At 39.8% G+C, this 25,771-nt stretch overlaps 1 protein-coding gene across 2 annotated transcripts in view; it reads left to right on the top strand.

Annotated features, from left to right (window-relative positions):
• NELL2 (neural EGFL like 2) overlaps window positions 1-25,771 on the top strand; it is a 375,157-nt gene that overhangs the window by 238,631 nt on the left and 110,755 nt on the right. For both annotated transcript variants that reach the window (XM_075600120.1, XM_075600119.1), the window contains exon 13: window positions 5,579-5,704. In XM_075600120.1, coding sequence (XP_075456235.1) covers window positions 5,579-5,704 — 126 coding nt within the window. The remainder of the gene's footprint in view (window positions 1-5,578; window positions 5,705-25,771) is intronic.

Here is a 25,771-nt window from a genome sequence, read left to right as displayed (position 1 = left end):
TGTTACTGCAGCGGCGTGCAAAGTGGGTGGGCGTGCCCCCCAGGATTTCTTTTTTGGGGTTGCGGGTGATTGCAGAGGCCCTGCGTTCTTCCCCTAGGCATTTAAATTAAATGCCGGGGATCACGTGAGGCCTCGTCAACCTGAACTTACCGTGATTCTGAAGGCTGCTGTGACGCGTCACCATAGCAATGCAGCGTCAAATGACACCACGGTATCATGTGGAGTGACGTAACATGCACGTCTCCATGACAACGGGGTCACGTGACGTCACGCCGCGTGATCCCGCGGCGTCATATGACGCCGCCAAGTAAGGTAAGGAGGGAGCGAGAGCAAGTGGGAGCTGGCAGGGGGGCACAGCGCCAAAAGTTTGTGCTCCCCTGTGTTACTGTGCCAAGCAGCTGCAGCTACAGAGAACCTTGGAAGCTACAATGTGTGAGGAATGTTACAATGTGTTTTATGATTAAGTGAGTGTGTGTTTTTTTGGTGTTATGGGAAGTTATAAGTGTAGTCAAAAGCTAGCAACAGAATTCATTAATTAAAAACTATATAAATATATATTTTTAACTTTAGAGGTGTAGTAATTAGCTTGACATCTGTTAAATTAAATCTACTGGATGCCAAGTCTTGTTTTTTAAAGAAAAGTATGCAATACAGCATTTACAGTTATTATTAGAAAGCAATAAGGGCACTTTAAAATGTGGCAGTGTTCTAATATTTTTAATCTACTGTTAGCTACAGTATGTGCCTCTATTTATATATATACATACATATATACATATATGCAACATTTTAGACCAATGTTTGTTGACCTTTTTTGCCTGCAAAGAATCCCCATGTATATTATCCAACTGTCATTAAACCCCGTTGGTTCAATTCTTTTATGTTCCTAAAATGGCCGCCAGCAGTCACAGTACTTTTGGTCCATACCATAAATTGCTTTCCATTCGCAGATGGAGTAAATCTAGAATTTTTAGATTTTTATTTCCTGCAATACATCACCTTATTGATTCGTATGCCATGGCATGATTATATTGTACACTTATAAGCCAAATATTTCATCTACAACCATTAAAACAGTGCAAAAGGCACAAATTCTGAATTCCAATATTGTTTTAATCAGTTGCCCCTTTACAGGCAGCCCAACATGACATAATGTTTATAGTTTCCAAAGAAATCGTAGCTACCATGAATCTGTGAAGCATTCCCATGGCAGTAAAGATGGTTCCTCTTCTGCAAGTTATTGTCCACATTCTTTATTATAACATTGTCTAGCCCATTCACCAGTGGTGATAAGAAATGCAATTATGGGTTGATATTTTAATAAGCAGAATACGGCGTGAGTTCCATATCCATTACTTGATTGTGTACTTAATAAAGGGCTCTATGTAATGTATGAAAAGGTACGGTACAAGGGAGGAGGTAGAAGGAAAAAGTGCAAGGGTGAAAGAGTAGCTCAGTGAGTAAAGATACTGGCTGTAAAGAATTTGTTTGAATCAGGGGATCCTGGGGCAAATCTCTTTATCTTTTGACACACAGAGTCTTAGGCCACAGCCATGGTGAGAGCAATGGCACGCATGCATCGCAAACAAAAGTCCTTACCTCAATGGACACAGCCATAGAGCATGCGTGCGCGAGAGAGACGGCAAATTTTCACGCGGCAAAATAATTTGATTTTATTGTATGACGGTCCCGTATGCCTCCATGTCTCATCTCCCGCTAGGCCACAAATCGACTCTGTGGCAGGCGCATGCGATGCCACGCACTCCGTCGCGCACGCTCCTAGTATAGCCTCATCAAGCTCAAAACCCAAACCCACAATGTAGTGTATGTGTGTATATATATATATTTATATATATATATATATATATATATATATATATATATATATATATATACAAATATAACTGTATGCTCATCTGCATGTCTTAGGCAGGTCTGCAACCCCGCCTTTCCCCATTATCACCCAGCATACAGCACTTCCACTGCAGCAAGGGATTCTGGGAAATGACATGCAAATGAGCACACAGTGTCACTTTTTGCCTCAATAAGCTGTGACCATGCAGCAAGCTTAAGCCTATAGGGAACCATGTTATAAATGGTTATTGAGGCAAAAAGTGACACTGTGTGCTCATTTGCATGTCATTTCCCAGAATCCCTTGCTGCAGTGGAAGTGCTGTATGCTGGGTGATAATGGGGAAAGGCGGGGTTGCAGACCTGCCTAAGACATGCAGATGAGCATACAGTTATATTTGCATATTTGCTTTCCTGTGGAGGGTTTTTGTCACTTTTTTTACTCACCATAACTTAACTCAGTATTATGGTTTAGCCTATCCCATAGCCTCTCTTGCATTCACAGTACAATCAACCCCACACTGATGAGACCCATCAAGGTCGAAACAGCTGTCTGTGGGTGGTTTTCTGGGTATGCACCTTAACCCTGGCTGTGCTCAAAGCTGTGACCATGCAGCAAGCTTAAGCCTATAGGGAACCATGTTAAAAATGGTTATTGAGGCAAAAAGTGACACTGTGTGCTCATTTGCATGTCATTTCCCAGAATCCCTTGCTGCAGTGGAAGTGCTGTATGCTGGGTGATAATGAGGAAAGGTGGGGTTGCAGACCTGCCTAAGACATGCAGATGAGCATACAGTTATATTTGCATATTTGCTTTCCTGTGGAGGGTTTTTGTCACTTTTTTTACTCACCATAACTTAACTCAGTATTATGGTTATATATATATATATATATATATATATATATATATATATATATATATATATATATATATATAAATAAATATATATAATATGTAGCCAGGTCCTCCGGTACCACCCCTTCTTACCCTGCTGCTAGTGGGAGCTGCCGGGGCGGCCGCGGCGCCGGGGACTCCTTGAGGTATTGGCTCAGGGCGCCGCCATGTTATGCGCGATTCACGCATGCGCAGTAGTGCGATAGTTGCGGCGGCCCCTACAGATAGAGTTGCGCATGCGCAGTGATACAGGAGAGGCGGCTATTTTAGATAGGGGCATCTCTAGCGGCGGCCATTACCATGGAAGGCTCTGTGTGGGACTACAAGTCCCATGAGCTACGGGGAGTTGGGATACCAGGTGGTCACAGCAGCCAATTGGGTAGTCAGAACTCTCTGCTCTCTGATTCTGAAACATTCCACGTGCTGGAGAAAACAGGCAGTTGGTGACAGTTGGTGCTGGGAGGCAAGGGGAGCGGAGGTGCATAGTGCAGGGGGTCAGTGACCCACTGCATAGGCCAGAATATTCCCCTAGGCCCCAGCGCAGGCCCTGAGTCACCACCAGCTTGTGGTACTGCAGGGAACAGCCCTAGATAGGGACTTTACCATTTACTGATAGTAGCAGTCAGGGACACAGCATCTTCCTGAGCTACAAGGTGATCTGTAGTTTGGGATCAGACTGCATTGCGGAGTCAAGCCTCATGAGAGACCTCCCTGACAGTGAGGAACTACTCGTGAGAGACGACGCTGGATCTGTGGATCCTTTTCGAAGTATCAGCGACCGGGTGCTGGAGCGCCCGGCAGGTATTATTATAAAGTGCACGAACACCGGTACCTACAGGCACTGATCCCGCCTTGGGGGGGGTGGATTTCTTGGGGACACTAAAGGTAAAGTGACCAAGGGACTGGTCCAGTTCATTGGACACGGTGTGGGGTGCACACGGTGGTGGGGAAGGGGCACTTGCACTGTGGGTGCACTCTGAACTACTGGTATACAGCTATATCATTCTTATATGTGTATATGGCATTCAAGGTTATAACTGCCATATAAGTGTGTATGTTCGCTAATGTTATTTCATGCATATGTGTTATTAGGACCAAAGTATATATAGTAAACTGTTACATATACTTGTGGGTTGTTATTATTGTTCTTGTCCAGGGGAATCTCATATCTAGGGGATCCTGGGCAAGTGGAGGCGCTGCCATTTACTATTGTTGCCCCAGGCTCCCAGTTAGCGAAGGCTCAGATCTCGATAAGCCAGCAGGTATATACAGCATCAGTAGGCTGTCTAGTCAGCAGGAAAGAGGGTTACATATATATATACACACACACACACAGAATACCGCATAAATCCTGAAATCAAGAGTCAGCACGCAGCGTGTTGAAGTGTAAAAGTTGTATTAGTGATACACTACACTGAGGAAGGTCCCTTTTACATGGACCGAAACGTTGGTCTTTTTGATGTACTATTTTCACTAATACACCTTTTATACTTCAACACGCTGTGTGCTGACTCTTGATTTCCGATTTATGCGGTACCGAATATTTATATTATCCTTATGGGACATGCACTACCAACTTTTTTTTGCCTTATGTGAGTGCCAACTGACCTTGTTGACATTATATATATATATATATATATATATATATATATGTATATATATGTATATATGTATATATATATATATATATATGTATATATATATATATATGTATATGTGTATATATATATATGTGTATATATATATGTATGTATATATGTATGTATATATATATATATGTATGTATATATGTATGTATATATATATGTATATATATGTATATATATATATGTATATATATGTATATATATATATATATATGTATATATATATATGTGTATATATATATATATGTATATATATATGTATATATATATGTATATATGTATATATATATATATGTATGTATATATATATGTATATATATATATATGTATATATATATATATATATATATATATATATATATATATATATATATATATATATATATATATATATATATAATTTTGAGTACTATTGGGTTTGTGACCTTTTGTATATTACAAAAGACAAAAAGACCCCCAATGCGACATCCAACTTGACAAATCATTTAGTACATTAATATGTTTCTTTATATTCTTTCTTCATAAATATGGATCATTTAGTTCAATACAGTGTCCAAAATATTTTACGTCTGCAACCACGTCATGGTAGACCCATTCCTACACTAACAATACTTGACTGTCTTATGGCGCAAGCAAGATTAATACATAGACGTTGTCTGTCGCGGGTATATTTTAGTGCTGGTGTGACAAAATAATGGTTTTGGACCAGAATTTGCCCTTTGACACAGAGCACGTAGTCTTTTAATTGCTGCTTTGCCGGAAACCACATTCTTGCCCACCTCTATTTCTGGTTCTCTGTTTCTCTTTGGTACAATGGTACGGGCACCTTTGGCCTTAGTGGTAACCTAAGATAATGGAAAAAATACTTTATAGACTATCACAGACTCATTAAATGTAATGGTAATATTAGTTTTGGCAATGGTAATATAGTATATAAACGTTTTGTGTCAAAATGTTGCATATATATTTATGATTTATCATTACCTCTTCAATATGCCTTTTATTTTCCCATTTATCATCCAAAAGGAATGTATAATATTTTCATTGGTTATAGTTAATTTGACTGATATTGGACATTTATGATGAATTGTTATGTTCGCTCTTAGAACAACATTGTATTTTTACACTTAATATTTATAAAAGACGGATCAAAATCACAATTGCAATTTCTATCCTACCTTTACAGATATTGATGAGTGTGCCGAAGGCCGCCATTACTGCCGGGAAAACACTGTGTGTGTGAATACTCCAGGATCTTTCATGTGCATCTGCCAAACAGGCTACTTGAAAATTGATGACTACTCCTGCACAGGTAAGAATAAAAGAGAGCCAATGCAACTCTCAAAGGGTGCTTCAGATAAGAAGTAATACATGAAAGGTCCATACATTTTGTTACTAAAAATGAAGACATCTGTGGTAAGCTTTACCGGCTGTGAGGTTCTGTACTGTATATTTCATATATTGATAGCCAGATTGGACTGCATCGCTATTTTTGTTTAATTATATTGATATGTTTAATAATAAAGTTACATTTAGGTGTAGAGATGCAGCCAATGTTATTGCAACATATAGTGTGCTCCAGCGGGTGAAATTGGTCGATAGCACCGCCCCCTTCTCATGCGTTGGTGATTCAAAGCAATGGTCTCCTCCCACTCTGGCACATTGTCTATGTCCCTCTGCAGGGCACCAATTGCTGCAATAACATTGCCTGCATCTGTACTTGGTTTTCCAAGAGACAGTGTAACACTATGTGAAAGGCAGGCTACCTGTGCATTGGCTTTCTTCACATTACTCTGGTAGTATTTGTCGTTTTTAACCAAGTTGCTCTCCTAATAAAGAAAAACTAGCAAACCTAATCAGAGCTAGAGCAAATAACGTGCTCTAGATGTACCATCTTCTAATGCAGCTGGGAGACTTTAATGTATAACCCTCTCTGGATAGAGCATGTAAACTTTTCAGTGTAAGCTAGATCTTTATTGGGCTGGAAGTCTGCAGCATTTGCATTAATGGATTGTACTGCCAGTTGCACCACAGTTTGACACATCTCTATTTATAGATCTGAAGTGACTTTATACCGTATATTTCATCTAGCCAGCTATGAACTATACTTGAAGCTTATACTGAAAGGCAATTATAAATATCTACAGGCAATACTAACAGATCACTTTTAAGATGACTTCTTTGATCACTAAAAGCGCTTTGTGCTTTTGTAGTGTAATGATATGACAAAAATCGTAACACATGGCCAGTTTTGTTAGAAGCAAATGGAAGAGATTTTTTCTTTTATGAAATATATTCTTTTATCTATAAATCGTAAAAGCTAAATTTACACTTTGTAAAATGAGCATTGTATTTTCAAAAGTAATTATTATAATAATATTACAAAGAACTAAACATAGAAAGAAAGATTTGTACTTCACACTTTGTTTTGCATTTGATTGTTTGCAACAGTTATATTTCCATTTTAATGAGTTTATATCATCTACATAAACTAGTTTTTTTTTTTTTTGTATTGTAAAACATTAAAAGAAATTCTACACGTTATGACCAGTTTACAAATAATGGATGCAGAAATTAATCCAAATACATGAAAATATATATTTTTGCGTTCCTCTCCATTGGTGAAAATATGTGTAAACAATACTTTGTATTCAAACATTGTTGGAGTAAAACAATTAAATTCACACATCAAATCAGTTGTATGTTCTGCTGCAGTTTAAATGTTGAATGATGTGGCGATCCATCAAACAAATAAGTGATGTACAGGACAGCAGATCACGGTTGGATTTTCCACTAGATTGCATTTCATGGTGTTGAAATTTAAGAAAGAATGGAAATAGAAGCTGGTTAGGAAATTGAGCAAGGTTACAGCTGCCATAAACTTGGATATTTGTACTCCGTCACCTATCTTATTGTTGGGCTCAACAGATTCATAGTTTTATCATACAGTATGCATGGCTCTCGGATCATTGCGGCCCATGTTTACTTAGCAGTGATATGCACTACCATAAGAAACCTTTTGATGCCAGAAGATCTTCAACGCCGTTCAAGAAAATATGGCATAGCTTGGTAAATTTGGGCCTACCTGCACACAATGATTAGAAGCTTCTTCTACTGAGTGGAGACCTAAAAGTAACTTATCTGAATTTTGCAAGGATAAAAGCTGTTTATCATCTCTAATTTTCTCTTGCCCCCTATGAATACCTGAAAAGGAATTACATGAAAGGAGCCTCTTGTTTTGTTTTATGGCAGCATGGGATCTGTGGGACCTATTTACTAAACTTCGATAAGTGACTTAATGCTGTTTTTTTAAATAAGTGTTATCACTCTTGCTATTACAAGCCGTACGGTAGCTCAAAAAATGCACAAACTCACTAGCAACTGCTATTCACAAAGCTCTGATATGCAAATCGCAGGTTAAACACTTGCATTGTGTTCTCGCTACATAAAGGATGGCGAGATCGGAATTGCGATTTGCATATGACGTCGTTTATTTTACTTTTACTAAATAGGATTTAATACGGGGGTCCCCGGAGCTAACCTGCATTCATTTCAGCTTCTGGGACCCCCGGCTTCAATCCAAGTTAATGAAAATAAAATTCTAGCCCAGCTTCATTACCTTAGGCTGCGCTTATAGTGACAGCGACAGCGACACGACGACGCTGATGACATGCTATGGTCGCTGGAAAAATCAAATTGAAGAGACTTCCAGTGATCGCGACCAATCCATCATGTCGCACTTACTATAAGCGCACGCGACGGCTTCAATACATTTGTTTTGAAGTGATGTCGCATCGCTGTCGCTGTCGCTGTTGTCGGCACTATAAGCGCGGCCTTAGTGGCTAACCACTAAAGTATTGAAGGGGTTAAACAGAAGGAGCTGCCTTTTGGTGGTAGAGGAGGTGGGCAAAGCTTGTAGTTGCCCAGGCTGGATGGTTAGGCCGCCTGGGAGGGTTGCGGGAGGCTTTAACCCCTTCATTACCTTAGTGGTAATTTAATGTAAAGAAGGGGTTAACCGCTCCAGCGAGACCTAACCACCCACCCTGGGGCATCTACCTCCTTAACCCACCCTCTCTACCCCCAACACCACCTCGCACATGAATGGGCAAAAGGGCTATTAGCTAAATATGGCAAATAGCGCTTTTGCCCATGCAAATATACAATACAGTGCTATCAAATAAAATAGAATGCAAATTACAATACTAAATAAAAAACACACTAGCCATTTTATCCATTGATTGTCACTGTCGTTACCTATGCCCTCAATGGGGGCATAGATAGCCACATTGGCAACGAATGAGCAACCTAAAGAGGCATAGTGCTCATGCAGGAATGTAATAGCATCATACAGTAACTGCTGATGAAGATCAAAAATAGGACTTGCTTCAAGTTGTGCAACAGAATCGACGTAAGCTTCCAAACGTGAAAAAAGCAATAATCGCCGAGCAATATACTGTACATCTAACGAATGAGACCCAGGGTGAAATCAGTGATGTCATTGTCAGTGTGTGTCCTTCCATATGTTTTGTTTATATTATTATATTGGGAAGTATCTTTAGTATCTTTTCTTATGTATCTATTTAAAATATGAGTTGGCTTTATGATAAATCTTTGAACCCCTTGAGCCCTCTAAATATATATTAAAACATTTTGACATTTCACCAGTATAGTTTGTTTACATACTAGAACAAAAGTGGAGGGTCAGACCATAAGAAATATAATTAATATTAATATGGTGAAAAATAAGAACCATCTATAGTGCAGTATTTATAATGCAGAGTGTGCTCAGTGCATAAAATGTAACCCTGGGCATAAAATTTAAATTTGAGTTGAAATTCCACACTGCTTTAACCTCTCATTATTCCGCTCAAAATAGGATATGTTTAGGAAGTAGTACTGTGCATATAAAAGTATAACACCCACACAGTATAACACCCACACCTAAAATTCTCTCTAAACCCAAGCAGCGCTTTATAACTAGGTGGACACTTTCACCAATGGTTTTGGCTCTAAAAAAAATATATTTTTTAATTATTCAAAAAAAATCAAAATAAGTAGGAAAAAGCTGACATAACATCATAAACCATGAGACTGAGGCAGTGGTACAGAGTCTGGTGTTGTCTCTATGCCTACCTTGTATGTTTTGCCATGTCTGGTTTGGCTACCAGTCTGCCCTCCCTGACATGCAAGCCCTGGTAAGAGCAGGCAGTGTCAGGACCAATTATGGCAGGACACAGTCAGCTCCCTTGAGTGACAGGAGAGGAGGTGAGACTAGGTCTGTGTTCTGCCCAATCCTGGGTTCAGACCTGGTACCTTCCCCCTCCTGTACTTAAGGGGTTGCAATACCACATTTAGACAGTTTCTCTACCGTTGAGAGAGACAGGTAACAGTGCTGTGCACTGACATACCCTGATCCTCTCCCCTTATGGGTGGAGGGAGTGATTACCTTTCCCCTGGCCCTGTTAGAGGGTCAGGGAAGAGTTGGGACTGCTGCGGGGGCCCTTGACCCATACTATAGGTCCAGGTACCATCAGGGCATTTGAAACCTACAGTGAACTGCATTGGGCAGAGGCCCACATGTTACTGTGTGGACAGAATTACAATAAACAATAAACTGGTTCCAGTTGAATATACCTCCTGCCTAGAGTGTAATATTTCTGGGGGGAGAGTTAACCGTTTCTACCGTAGGAGATTGCCTCCATACATCTGGAGCCTGTGGCAGATGGAGGCGCTCTGTACCCAGAGATAAGCAACTATAATGTACCCCAGAAACCAGTCCTGTTCTCCCCAACAACATCGGCGGAGACTCAGATCTACTGTGAGCAGCAGGTATGCACCAGGTACAAGGTGCCAGATATGCACTAACCTACATCATGTAATGGCGACATCTCAAAATGGGTGAGGGAAACACACAAACAGGTAATCTAATGGTGTTAACCCAACTGGAACATATTGACAAGTAAAATGGTACTGAGTAGAGACAGGTTAGATGGTGGTATAGTTAGGCCAATCTAGATTACATACTCAACACACAGTTAACCTAACTGTGTTAAGCCGACTGGTTAACCGAACTGTTCTAACCCAACTGGAACTGAATTGACTGCTACAGAGTAGAGACAGGACAGATAGTGATATGCCAACCTTGTCTATTATATACCTCCTATCCCCTGATGCTGGCACAAAATGGTGGCAGGGGTGGGAGGAGTGGCTTTCTCTGAAAAGAAATCCTAAGTGATCTGAGCCAAAGTGGGAATCGAAAACAAGGTTTTGTTACAGTTTCAATTTGACTCTGCCACGGAGTTCCAAGCTTGAAAAACTGTGAGGAGTCCCGGGATTCGAATTCAGAGGAATACCAGGCCAAGCAACCTCAAATCTCCATCTTTAATAACTTCCTGCAGAAAATGAACCACTATTTTCACCACCTACTGTATATAATTTACATAGAACATAATAAAAGATTTCCTTACCAGTTAAACTATCACTCGATTGTAGCATATTCTTATTGGTTGCCCAAGCTGTTAATAAAACAAAAAATGGGTAACCCATACAAAAAGCAAAGAAAGAATAAATATTAAAAGGGAGAGCTGGGATGCCTACGGTATTCAGCCTACCTTGCAAAGGCGGTAACCATCATAGCAAAGAGACCAGATAGCCCACCCATAGATAGGGGAAATTTAAGTGTGGAAAACCTACCTTATAACCACATCCAAAGATGAGAGAGACGCTGTGGAAAACCCAGAGGGTGATATAGGCGCACCGCCAATGACGTGATGTCCTTCGCTAATCATTTATGCTGATGTCATTACGCAGTGCTCAAAATATGAAAGCCGGCCAGAAAACAAAATAGATTAGATCGGATGACAGAGACCGCGCTCACTTGGTTGGTAAATTCAACATCAACATGATGACATTACTGAAAGGGACATGCTGAGAGGAAAATACAATGAGTTAGTGTAATAAAGTGATATACATTATATTGTACAAAATATAAACCCAATCACAATAAATATGATAAGACAAATAACCAGTAAATGTACAAAAACACAGAATAATTAAACTCGTATAAGAACAAGGGTTAAAGATGCAAAGAGTTAGTGACAAATATTAAGAACATATTTACTACAGATAAAAGGGGAAAGAATTGAGCCAAACCTTTTCAAAGGGAGAACATATGAAAGTGTCTATATACAAGGAAATGACTAGGGAATGTGTATGTTTAATAGCAAAAAGCTATAGACTAATGTAAGCCCAAAGAAAAGGGGAAATAGATTGGTATGAAAATGACAAAACATGTTTCCAACTTTTAAAGAAAAATTTAAGAAATGAAGAATGTGGTGGATGATAAAACAAAAAAGGAGGGATAAAGTACTGGTGCAGCCACGAGTATCCAAACACCTGCCTTGGAAAATCTGGGGCAATCTCCCAGTAATGCTGCAACATTTCTGCAGACAGACTAATGGCCCATCGGATTCACACAGCGGGGGTCCCTGGCAGTCCCATTCATACTGATGCAGCCACGAGTATCCGAACACTTGCCTTGGACAAGATGGGGCAATCTCCCAGTAATGCTGCAACATTTCTGCAGACAGACTAATGGCCCATCGGATTAACACAGCGGGGGTCCGTTTGAATGGGACTGCCAGGGACCCCCGCTGTGTTAATCCGATGGGCCACTAGTCTGTCTGCAGAAATGTCACAGAAATGTTGCAGCATTACTGGGAGATTGCCCCATCTTGTCCAAGGCAAGTGTTCGGATACTCGTGGCTGCATCAGTATATACAAAATAAAGCACAAAATGAGGGGAGTTTTACGTATGATCAAAAGAGATCTGTCAGCCAAGAAATCATGCAGTTGTGAGTTGTCATTAAGACCGTTAGTAGTCCAATTCAAAGCCATATACTGTATTATGTCCAATAGGCTTCACACTGTATTACCTCCTCTATATGGTATGAGTACATGTTCAATTCCCAAAAGACGGAGGGAGGATGTGGTTTTTCTGAATTGCTCCAGTAGTTTTGAATGCTCTCCTTCAGCACACAGTGAAAGAAATTGTAGAGGAAAAATGACACAGTGGAGGGAGCGACTAAAAGAACTATTAATATTACGTACATTTCCTAATTCCTTATACTGTAGGCGTTTCATGGCACTGCACTGTGCATTGCATCTATGGTATATCCATATTATATCCATATTAAGAAAGAATTGAGTCATAAAAACTTGTACTGTATGATATCCACTGATGCCCAAAAGTCTACCCAGTAATATTTAGACTATATAACAGTTGTGTAGATATATTAAGTCCCTTTCATCTACAGAACTGATCCCGTAAAGTTGCTAAGGTTTGCAACTCTTTGTTAATTTTAATAATTATTTAAGGATTGTTAATAAAAAAATGCTTTCCATAGAGACAAAAATAATCTTATTCCTAACCCACTATAATACAAAAAACATGTTACTAGATTTTTCCAAACTCTATTGTAGATATTAGATTATATTCTTTTTTGATCATATGATTGTGCAAACACAACTCTTCCAGGTCACTAAATTATTAGTCTATAAATTGTATAATTTGAGATGTCTTCTACTCTCTGCACTTATGGCAGTAGATTCTCTGAGTGATCTGTAGAACTAATGTATCCTTAGACAATATAGGACAAGGGTGTGTATTCTGAGATGAAGAAATCCTTGTGGAAGTTAAAAATAAAAAATGTCCCCAGCGCAAAGCTCATTTTCCATCAACCTAGAACAGATTACTGTTACTATAAAGTGATCTGAGGACATTAATCCGATATACAGTATTGAACTAAAGACCACTGATAGTTGGGTCTAACTGTGAACGTTTGCTTTTCAAATAAACTTCTCTATTGCACACGTGACTAGGAAAATAGGAATATTTATTTTTCCATACCTCAATGTTTTAGAAATCTATCATGAGTTGGGAGACTTTCAGATCTCAAATTTGCTTATATAGGTTATAGTTATATCGTTTCAAACAGTTTTTTTTTAGACAATTGACAACATTTGATACATTCTAAGGACCTTCTTCCATAAAGAAAACAATTACCCTTGTGCAAAGTAATCTTAATTCTAACTGCCCATCACATGGAATTAGCATGTCAGTACTGTAGCTTCCTGACTAGCATTGCAAGAGATGACTCCTTGTTAGGTTTGCAGGAACTTGGCACTCATTCAAGCTACAGTTTGTTTAAAAGACTCATTTTCAAAAGTCCCAAATATAAAAAAGAATCCTTTGTAAGCAACAAAGTTTAATGATCGCCCAGAGTAATATTTCAGTTAATGCATAAGCTAACTCAGACTCATGAATTATATTGTGCTATTGCTATGGTAGAACTTTCTTTTCCCTAAATTCTGCTTTATTTAATGCTTCATCTTTTGTTGGATGCACAGAAACTACACTATGAAAACAAATTCGGAAATATATTATATATAACTGGTGGGCGGTCCCCTGAGCTAAAAAAAAAATACTGTGGTTTAGCTCAAGAGGATTCCTTCCCCCCTCCCCCCCTCCCCCCCTCAACTCGGCTCCAATCCAGTAAAGGCGGTATCATAAGGGGATTTCTGCTTTAAATAAGTCCACACCCCACATAATTTGATCGTGCTTTAAGGATGGAACAAAGTTAGTAGTTTATGTAGTAAGACGAGTTCTGAAGGGTTTAGAGTGTAATGGGACACATTTTAATCTAGATTCTGTGTATCTGCGTGTTTTTTTGTAAGCATCTGTTCTGTCTCCCTCTCATAATGGTCTTTCTATATCTCTTGGCGTTATGTGTGTCTTGGAGAAACTCCTACAGTATAATAGTTGAAGGAGTAGTTCAGTCTGTAGTTGTCTGTGAGTGTGAACCACTGTGATCAGTGTCACTGTTGTATTGTGTACGTGTGGGTCATGAAAGGTTCTGCTTTTGTTAAATATAGGTACGTGAGAGTTGTCAAAACCAAGGAGCAACCTATAAAACCCCATGTTCTTCATAATAATCACTAACTTTTGTGAGTATTTGTTTCTTATAGCCAAAAGGTAATCTCTATATTAATATAGAGTGATTTGTATATTCAATTTCATTAATCAATCCTGGGATCTGTCTGGGGGTTAAAGCACTTCAATTCAAATGTACTGGTATTGGAACAAACTTTTTCCCTAGTTCAACTACCAAAAGTATGAGCTTGAAGGAGCGTTTGTTGATGATACTGACCCACGGTCTACAATTTTCGGGTTAGTCCTTCCTATTAAAAGAGGGAAAACAGGCAACACGGAGCAACAAACTAAGATACTATGGCTCAAAAAATATGTTTTATTCAGCCATACAGTAGTTAAAAAGGAAGCCAAAATATCCTCTAAAGAATTTCACACGAGTTGCCACTTTATCAATATCCCTTAATACTGGCTGTGAATAATGCCTGCGCATGCTGTTTTTTCTTTTTGAGCACATGAAGGCTTGTACATTTTTTAGTCCTTCCTATTGTTGGGATATTTTAAATTCATAACACCTGAGGTATGTGTTCTTCATTAGGGTACTCAGATAATGAAATAACATGAAGATTGACCACACAATGCTGTTAAGGCAGCAGTCCAAGCTACCGTTTTATTTCATTTTTCCCCCTTTAATATGTGCATCATTACAATCCACACAATGATAAGTAATTAGTTTGCTGATCGATCCGTTCTCCTGTGATAGATCGGTGAAAATTCGGCTTGGGGGTTCACTAAATGGCTGCAGAGGAGTATTCTGCAGTCAGTGCAATGCATATGCATATTAATATGACAAAGTTCTGCGGGGAGGATCATGTGACCAGGCAGTGACTAGATGCAATTGAGCTCTGCACTGCTAGATAGAGGGCAGGACTCAAAAAGGGGTGTGCCAGAGCCTGTTTCAGAAGAGGAAGGGGATGTGACTTTGTAAATAGTTGCTATAGAAACAAAAAAGGCGTGTTACATTATAATAAATTAAAAATGTACTACACAGTTGTTTATACTACAAGTATTTTCTCATAGTACAGAACTGATTTATTTAAAAAAATAAATAAAATAAAAACGCGTGAGATATTGCTTGGTCTGCAGCTTTAATGTGTCCAGAAATAATGTTTTCTAAGCGTCTTGGCCCAAGAAAAATAAAGTTTCTGTCCTTTCCAGATTGAATAATACTCAATGCGCTAAAGATTCCATCAGTGGGTACAGGATAATCAAACAAGTCCTGTAGTTAGGCTACAAACGCGTCACATGACCGGAACATTTAAATGCAAAGGAGATACCGGCACCCCATAACGTGGTTCTGCTCCGGAGACCCCCTGCTCCCGCACACTAGTATTAACATTTTTATTAAAACCCTGCGATCGCTGGCGAGATAAGCGCAGGGAGAGGCGTCTCTGTCTGTGCAGCTCTCTATGCAGCTGGGCCAGATTGCTGCAGATCCACGGGTGAGAACGTTTGAGGGAGGCTGAGATCACATCGCTGCTCATCGTACGTTTTGGTCATTTTGCTATCGCATGCTTCAGAGTCTTTCTGAATACGGCGATAACTACACTGGCAAAACCTCCAGCGTAACATGCCAAACGAGAAATTTTATCAAGGCTACTAGAATAGGCCCCATAAACTTTAAATGCTCAGGCCTTGGTCATTTTCCTGATGCTAATCCCTTTGTCTGTTTATATTGTTCTGTATGTTATGGGGATCTGGAATTGCATAATTACTGTGGATATTTCTAGTATCTTGTATCACTTAAATGACCTAATGTGCTTATTTAATGAATGCTTTATTGTCTTTATTTGTACCCACCAATTTTGCTATGCAATTACTTGGAAAGACTTAGGCCCATATTTACTAAGCAGTTTTCTGCCATAAGTTATATTCCGGTGATGGAAGACACTTTGCAGCTCACTCAGTGCTTACAGTGCTTAGTAATTATTGCCTTAGTCTCAAATTCATATTTTAATCTACATATCTATCTTTCTGCTTGTCAGTCTATTTATTTCCCTGGCTCTGTATTTTTATTTAAATGTGTCTATGTATCATCAACAAAATGTAAGTATGTAATTTTTTTTAACATTAATATATTAGGGTTTTGCACTTACAGTAATTTACCATACGTACAAATTGTTGTGATATGTATCAAATTCTGCATAGCTGTCCATTATTTGTTTCTCTTTTGTTTTGAGTCAGAAAACATTTAATAGTCTGAGATATAATATATCAAAAACGCCTCTAGCTAGCAATCTGTATCAAATGTTAGATATGTGATAAATAAGCAGCTTGCATTTATCACAGCCACAATCAGTATAAAGCAATCCTTTCTTTGCTTTGATTCATACACTCTATCTTCACACAGTGAAAAAGGGTATATTGTCTAAACTGCAATAGCTATTATCAAACATTGTTTGCCTTTCAGTTGTGCAGCTACTAACGATGAATCCCATAGTTTTCTTGTTTCAATAGAGACCACTCATATAAAAAAGGATATAGCTGTTGCACTTCAGTTTATTTATAAAGTAGGAACACCATTCATACAGTATTGATTTGTTTCTCTGTAAACACCTCTTCTTGCTTTATCTATTATATTCCTTATTGAACATATCATTTAAAGTGGCAATACTGTTTTTTTTTCTACTAGACAAATAGTTTCTTATAACATCCCTAAAGCAATCTAGTTTTGCCCCATTGATGTAATAGAGTTGTGTGATCGGTGCAATGCTATTTGACACAGCTAATTTTCAAGGTAAATCAGATGTACATCTCACAGGCTTGGAAGTTACTGAAATGTTGTACAGCAGTCTCCTTAATATATTGAGCAATAGTAATGAGATGCAAAGGCACAATATTTTATTGCGGATTAATATCACTGAATTGAGCAGGTTTTAGAAGCGTACGGGTGGGACTTTTCTTCCTACATTGGAGTATTGTGTGGAGGAGCAAAATAGAAAAGAATCAAATCTAACTCTGGTAATACTGTAGTTGTATACAATTGACCACTCATTTGTTAAAGACGATTGCCGTTTTTCAATGTATAACATTGTTAGTCACAGATCTTCAGGGTGACAAACGGCCATGGTCTGCATCATTGCTCTGGCAAACACCACATTCTGAAGAAAGGTTGACCTAAGCAGGAGTATTTAAAAAAACACATTTGTTATTAACAACATACAAAAGTCCATCCACATGCTGTTGAACCTCACACTTAGTCAGACTGAGTAGATCCCTATCTAAATAGCTTATTTAGAAATGTAAAAAAAAAGAAATAATAAAACATATACTATCAATATTAATGGACATCCACCAATACAACATTTACTAAGGAACTTTAATGGGCATTGTGAGACAGTGTATAAGAGGATAAAAACTCTCTCAATTTAACAGACCAGAAAAAAACACACCCTAGCTTGCAGGTCTGCTAGCTGATTGGAGATGGGAGGTTTAAAAGTCAGGCAGCAGACTTCCTGCTGTCTCTCATTTTGCTCTCAATCTGTGAGGAGACAGGTTGCAGAGCGTTTTTTTCTGGGGGAGAGTCTGAACTCCCTTTAAAGGCTTTATGCGCCGCCTCTCCTTTGTGACGCTGAACCAAATAACGGAGACCACACATAATGTTGGAAGAAAAGGTTACAGCTTTATTTTAACATCTGCTGTTAAAATCCTACCAGCCTGCCCGCCAGCCCAGCATGCTCCATGTGAAATGGGGGGGAGATCCTTGCCCAGAGGCCAGCATTGCCCAGAGGCCAGCAATTGGCCGCGCTCCCTCCCCCTGCCCGTAGCATGTGAAATGGGGGGGAGACACTTGCCCAGAGGCCAGCAATTGGCCGCGCTTCCTCCCCCCACCCAAAGCACCACAAAATTGGAGGGGGAGATCCTCATCAGCGGGATGTTGGGCTGCATTCTCTCTCCCTCCCGCCCCTAGGGTCAGCTTAGGGCCAGCCCTAAAGCTGGCGCCCAGCCTTTTACCAGCGTTGATTGGGCATAGGCCAGCCCCTCCAGCCTGTCGAGCTGTTCTAGGGGCTTCAGCTGAAGGCCGGACCCTAAAGTCCTCGCCCGTTCTCTGTCTCCTGAGCTTGGCAGCTCCACTGTGACGAGGAGACAAACTGCTCCTGTGTGATACAAAATCATGTTAATATAACAATCCAACAGCTCAATGCAATAGCCAAACATTGGGGATTGGTGGGAGGGAATTCCGGTAGCTCTGTCTCTCTCCCCTGAGGACCCACTCTTTATACCCTCTCCCCCCTCACCCTGCATGGGTGGGGCAAGCAGCCTTCTCCACTCCGAGGGGAGAGGGGGAGGAGTTAGCTGACCCCCCAGCTCACGCCAATCAGGACGTCGCAGCCCCTAAGGAGCCTATGACCCCATGCTGGGGCCTCTGCCTCTTCAATGTGTGCCTGAGATTAAGGACTGTTGTGTTATTTTTCAGACCTATGGAACTTACTTTAAATGCTTTCTTTTATGTTTGTTACAAGTATACTGTAACCTGCTTTCCCTGGTAAGGGAAATAAAGGACTTTGATTGCAAGGAAGTGGTGTGTGAGCTCCTTTCTGACCATACTACCTACAAGGCTGCACCATCACAAGCACATATATACGCTTTTATATCATAATAAACAACATCATAACAAAAGTTCTAAAATCAAAAAAGTTAATATTTGCTGATCTGGGAATAGCCCAGATGTAAAACTGGTTGGGGCTCAGAAGACCAACAGTTATGACTTAGAAAGAAAAAAATGATTGTACAATACAGGTATTTTGGGAAATTATGCATTAAGGTATCTTTGTTTGCATTGTATATGTGCATTCCCAAAAACAAGCTCTGGAGTCAGAGAGACTTTGACATTAGTAGTGTCTCCGGTTGTACACATATCCCCTATAACCTTCCTTCAAAAAATTAGGGAGGTATGCTTGTGGTGAAAAAGGAGTGCACCTAAAAGATATGCTAATGGCTATGGAAAGTATATTTAAATGAGTCCCATCCCACTCTTTGTAAAATAATTTCCATACCAACTATATAGAGTTGATAAATCTAAGGCAGGAGAGCGCAAACATTTGGAGCTGCGCCCCCTTGCCTGCTCCCGCAGATACTCGCGCCCCCCTTACTGTTTGATCGGCGTCAAGTGTGATGTCACACGACCCCGTTGCCATGGAAATGCGGCATCAAATGACGCCGCGGGGTCATGTGACGTCACATGGCCCCGCAGCGTGATTTGACGCTGTGTTGCCATGGCGATGCGGCACAACAAACTACTGAAACCAGGTAAGTAGGTTGCAGAGGCCTCTCACGATCCCCCGGCATTTAATTTAAATGCTGTGGGGACGAGCGTGGGGCCTCTGTAACAGCCTGCGCCCCCCCCAGAAACATCTAGCGCCCACTGTTTGCGCATCGCCGTGTTTGCGCACCTCTGATCTAAGGTACCGACCTAATGACTTGACAGGTATAAGACCCAACAGGACTAGACCTCACAACCAATGCTTTTCTATGAAACAGCTCTAGCAGTGTGAGCTAACTAGTTATACATCCAAGGGATATTTATTTTGTTGATTGCAACCTTAACATTTCTGAAGCACAAAGTAATAATATGTGCTGAGGGCTATGAGTTACTGAGGCCAGTTGAGATTAAATAAAACACAGGGTTTCTGACACACACACAAGTAAAAACAAGTTGAAGCACAGCAAATGCAGATGCAGTGAGAAAGTGGGCCATAAATGTTCTGCCATTAGGCACTTACGGTGCTGGAATACTTTACACCCTATTTAAATAAATGGACTTTAAGGTGTCTTCCTGCACCAGAAGGTGTCTCATGGAAGAAGACTGTTTATTAGATATGCTTCTTTATCCCTTAAGAGGGTAAAGTGCTTTGTACAGCACTTGTATGAGCATTCAATGAGAAGTAGAGCTCAAAACTAAGTATACTGTGACAGTAGTGCTATCCATGAGCTAGTTTAGCTCACACTACTAGAGCTGTTGTCCTGAATAACAGAGGTTATATGGGTTCAACTTTTCAACCTATTAGGTCTGACACCATACCCCATTCCTCATAAAGGCGCCTTAGATTGGTCAACCCAATAACAGTTTGTGTGATTTGGGAAGCCAGTGGAATCACTTCTTGCAGTTTGGAAAGTTTTACTTATTTTAAAATAAAGTTTTTCAATTCAGCATCTGTCTTGCACTCTGGCATATGGCACAGTGAACATTTTTGTCCCTGTTCTGTTATACCATAGCCACCTTTTTGCATATCCTTCATGTTGCACCAAAAAGCAGACCATTTCCACCTCCTGGTTGACAGTGTAATATTCCTTGTGGAGCATATCTCAGATACCTGTGAGGTATGCTAATAGCTAGATTAGCCTTCAAAGTCCAGAGGGAGCATGGGAGATAGTCAACACAAAGAAAACAGAAGAATATCTAATTGTAGGTGTCTTAATAGTTTTGGGGAGTGTACAGAGCCTTGGCTCCTATAGAATGCTTACTCACAGTGTGATGAGTTATAAATGGCAGTTCCAAAACTGTGGCAAATTTGCTTGTCTAAACTTGGTTGTAAAGTTGTCAGAAGGGATGCACCTCAGTATAAGAGAGAATGTACCATAGCGCAGATCAGTTTGAAAATGTCTTTATAAGTATAAAAATATAGGAACCGTACTTACAATTTGTATGAATTTTAAAAACAAGGTCACAACAATGACGACATCGTCGGTGGTCTTATCTCTTCACCGCCCCCGTCCCCTTCAGTGGCACCGATGGTCACAGTGGACATCTTGGTGAAACTGGATGTGACGTGACGGAGCAAGCAGAGACGCGGCGAGGAAGGCAGCAGCTGGGGGGGATGGATACCCCAGATCATCGGCACTACGGAAGGGGACAGGGGCATTGAAGAGATTGGGGCATTCTTTGTGATCATGCTTTTAAAATTCGTACAAATTGTAAGTACGGTACCTATCTTTTTATACTTAGACATTTTCAAACACAGAGAAATACTAACCGCTCAACCTTTGTAAACAAGTAACAATGAAGTATCTAGATCAATGGGGTGCATGGGGTAATGGAATACGTATATTTACATGGTGATCCAAGAGGGATCAAAAAAGATTACCCATATCTGCACTCAGCCAAAAAAATCCTAATACAATAAAGTAGACAGATAGTCTTCAAATAATGTTGGTTTTAATTTGTGTTAATACACATGGGCTATATATTAGAAATGTGTCTGATATGACTGAGAACCTAAAACTATGTGGTCACAACAAAATATACATAAAAACATTTTTTTTTAAATTTTTATTAACCAAATAGACTCACTAAGTGCAACATATATACACACGCTGTGTCAATTGTTAAAAATCCCCGCTGGTGGGATAAAAAGGTATATTGAAACAATGTCAATATACAGATAGATATAAGGAAATCTTCCATTTTGTAACAATATCCCCTGAGAGCAATTGTCACAAACCGCTTGGTTTGTATCAAGGTAAGTAGATAAATAATCTTACGAATCCAAATGATGTCAGTATGGGTGTCTCAAATAGTGTCAAATATCCTGTCATTGTGGTGATTAGTAGCATATTCAGTGTTCACCGAATCACAGCAGAGGTACCATTTAGTATTGGGAATGTATCCTTATGTCCCTGGTTGTTACCAAAGGGGGTTAATCATAATAGTGTGTAGTGATTCATTCAGCTATGTCAGCATACATCTCTATCATAGCAGAGCAGGTCCATACAATATGGTGTAATTCCAAACTCTTTACACCCTAGGTTCTCTTTATATTCAGCAAGTAGCAAGCAGACTGATCAAATATACAAATATTCCTTCTAATACTGGATAGTGATAAGTATAAATATAATCATACAGGTGTACATAACGGATACATGTACATGCTTTATCAGGATCAGAATTTGTTTTATTAATATCTTGTATTTGAAATGTTTCTGATATAATATTAATATTAGAGAACACAAAGTGCCAACTCTTCCATACCCCAAAATCAGGTTGGTGGGAAAGGATTCCCGTCATCTTAGTATAGGAGGGTTGTTTGAATAAAATGTATGCAAGTACATCCACACACAACACATGTGCGCTAGCACATGTACATGGACAGGAATAATACATTAGGGAGCTGGTAAGTCAGAATAGGATCCAAGCGACCCAAAAGACATACAGTATATAAACACAGAGAAATACTAACCGCTCAACCTTAATAAACAAGTAACAATGAAGTATTTAGATCTCTGGGGTGCATGGGGTAATGGAATACTTATATTTACACGGTGATCCAAGAGGGATCAAAAAAGATCACCCATATCGGCACTCAGCCAAAAAAAATCCTAATGCCTTCAGTAACAACCAGGGACATAAGGATACATTCCCAATACGAAATGGTACCTCTCCTATGATTCAGTGAACTGAATATGCTACTAATCACCACTATGACAGGATATTTGACACTATTTGAGACATCCATACTGACATCATTTGGTTTCATAAGATAATTTTATCTACTTATAGTACCTTGATACAAACCAAGCGGTTTGTGACAATTGCTCCCAGGGGATATTGTTACAAAATAGATGATTTTCCCATATCTATCTGTATATTCATATCATTCATTGTGGAGATTATATATATATATATATATATATATATATATATATATATATATATATATATTGCAGTAATATTTTGCATATTACATGATCATTGACCTGTGTGGTGCTGGATTTGTTTAGAAGACTGACAAGCTAGTCAAATCTGTTACCCATAACCACTAGAGAGAATTTACTGACAACAACAGTAATTGCAGATGGTAATTGGTGTCATTTACCTTGTTATAGACCAATGGATGTGACAATCTTGGGACAAACCATCTGTCACACACTGTTAATTATCAAGTTCTGGGACTTGAGCACTGCACGGGGGGCTTGCAGATGAAGAAATTAACAATATCACCAGTGACCTAACAACTTGAGGAATCCTGCTTCTGAATAAATAGGCAGGTGCAGAGACTTCCCATGTGAAACGCATGTTTTTAAACAGAACACACCAAAATAATGTTGAGGTAAAGAAAACAAAGTTTGCGACATCTGCAAGAGTAACAAAAGCAGTAATTCTACTTGTACAAGCATCAACAAGCTAAAGAGTGATAACCTCAGGATTTCATATACGTTGGATATGTTATCTAAACTTTTCAAGAGGCTTTAGTAGACATTGTAATATCTCTTTTTTTAATGAGGAGGTAATCAACAGATTTTTTTTTTTTATGTACCAGGAAATAAAAGCAACATGCTTTTGTACAATAAACTTTCCGCGGCGCATCCAAATACATAATTTTTGTCATCATTTATTGAAAAAATGGAAACAATAACATCTAAAGTACCTTTATTAAGAACTTTTCATACTGTACCAGAGTATTAGTATAATCATGGTGAAAAAGACCTTTCAAATACATCATTGGCCTACTGTAAATACAGGAAAAAGGTATTTTTGGTGAAAAAGAAAGTTATATAGTGTAACAAATGGTAATGCTTTGAAAACAGCAGAATGCTGTAAGAGAATCTCAGTGCTGTATTCATTTAGTCGTTTATGACATGTTTCACCAGGATTTACAAATACATTTGCAGGTGCAAGGAAAGTTCTATGAGAGAGAATAAAACCGTATAACAACTGTGCTTTGGATTATTCAGTGTTAAAGTATAATATATTTAAAGGTGCCATTCTGCCTGCAAGGTTATTTTTTCAAGATTTCTTTTAAAAAGTGTACAATAAAGGGCCTGTTTCCCTTTACTCAATATTTCCCTGTTTGCTGATTTTAAATGGTATGCTTTATTGCTGAAAAATTGACCTCCCAATTTATGTCACTGGATTTCACAGAGCATTGTATGAGAAACCCAAAAGAAGACATTTTCTTTTGATTCATCTCTTTGACGTCTGTATGGAAATCAGCTCTGTGCAGCGTATTGGGTTGGAGCATCTGAGAATAGACAGCAGAGGTTGCCATGAGTAAACTCTACAGCCGGCCTTGGGACTTTATGATTACAAAATTATATGCAATCAAATACAGCTAGGAAAAAACAAATAACACTGGCTTAACCCTTTTGGTGCCCCAAGACGTAGTCACTACATCATGGGCTCTGATACTCCAGGGGCCCTATGATGTACTGGCTGCATCATGCCCAAGGAAAGCTATTTATCCCAGCTTATATCACATCCTGCATTCCCATGGCGGGCATATTACAATCTACACTGAAGACAAATATAAGATGAGGACGACTCCTCTTACGTTTCGGGTCAAGGCCCCGTGACAGAGAGGCCATATCCAGGGGTGTAGCTATAGCCCTAGCAGCCCAGGCAAAGCCCGGGGGCCCGCGCTCTCGCCCCTGTCGGCAGCCCATCTATCTCTCTTCAGATAGACAGGCTTGGGTGGGTAGGAGGAGAGCGGAGGATGCGGCTGCGGAGTGCGGAGCTGATCACAGAACAGCTGTAGCCAGTAGGAGGGAGAAGAACAGGGCTGCTTAACCGCTTCTGGGCAGGAGGTGGGGCTGCAGAGCACTCCATAGCTGCTCCTCTCTACATCTCCCGGTACCGTGTGTGCGTGTGTGTGTGTGCGTGCGTGCGTGTGTGTGTGCGTGCGTGCGTGTGTGTGTGCGTGTGTGTGTTGGTAAGTGTGTGTGTGTGTGTCTGTGTGTCTGTGTGTCTGTGTTGGTGTGTGTGTTTGTTTATAACTGTGTTGGTAAGTGTGTGTATTTGTAATACATACTGTATGTGTGTTTCATGCATTATGAGCATGTATATGTTGTATATTTAGTGTTTTTATATATATATATATATATATATATATATATATATATATTGATTGCAAATATGTATTTGTATGTGGTGTGTGCGTGTGTGTGTGTGTGTGTGTGTGTTACACTAATGTTGTATGTTTGGTATGTGTGTATATGGTGTAGTGTTTGTGTGTATATATCGGAGGGGATGGAGGAGAGGATAGGAGAGAGAGGATGGGAAGATGAAGGAGAAAGAGGATGGGAGAAGGGAAGAGAGAGGTGGGAGGGAGGATAGAGAGAATGGAGGGAAGGGAGGAGAGAGAGGGTAGGAGGGAGGGAACAAGAGAGGGTGGGATGGAGGAGAGAGAGTGTGTTAGAGAGGAGAGAGAGGATGGGGGAAGAGTAGGAGAAATGGTGGGGGGAAGGGTGGGAAGGAGTGAGGAGAGAGAGGGTGGGCGGGAGGAGAGAAATAGAGGAGGGGGAGAGGGAAGAGAGGGAGGAGAGTGGATGGGGGTGAGGGAGGAGAGTGGATGGGGGGATAGGATTGGGTGGAGGATAGAGAATGGGGGGAGAGAGTGAGGATGGGGGAGAGGGAGGAAAGCAGAGTAGGAGACCATAGTCCTGGGTCCAGGAAAG

The sequence above is a fragment of the Ascaphus truei genome, chromosome 5 (genome assembly GCF_040206685.1).
Source record: "Ascaphus truei isolate aAscTru1 chromosome 5, aAscTru1.hap1, whole genome shotgun sequence".
In the NCBI taxonomy this organism is placed as follows: domain Eukaryota; kingdom Metazoa; phylum Chordata; class Amphibia; order Anura; family Ascaphidae; genus Ascaphus; species Ascaphus truei.
Note: the sequence above shows the minus strand (reverse complement) of the source record. Positions and strands in the feature narration are given on the sequence as shown.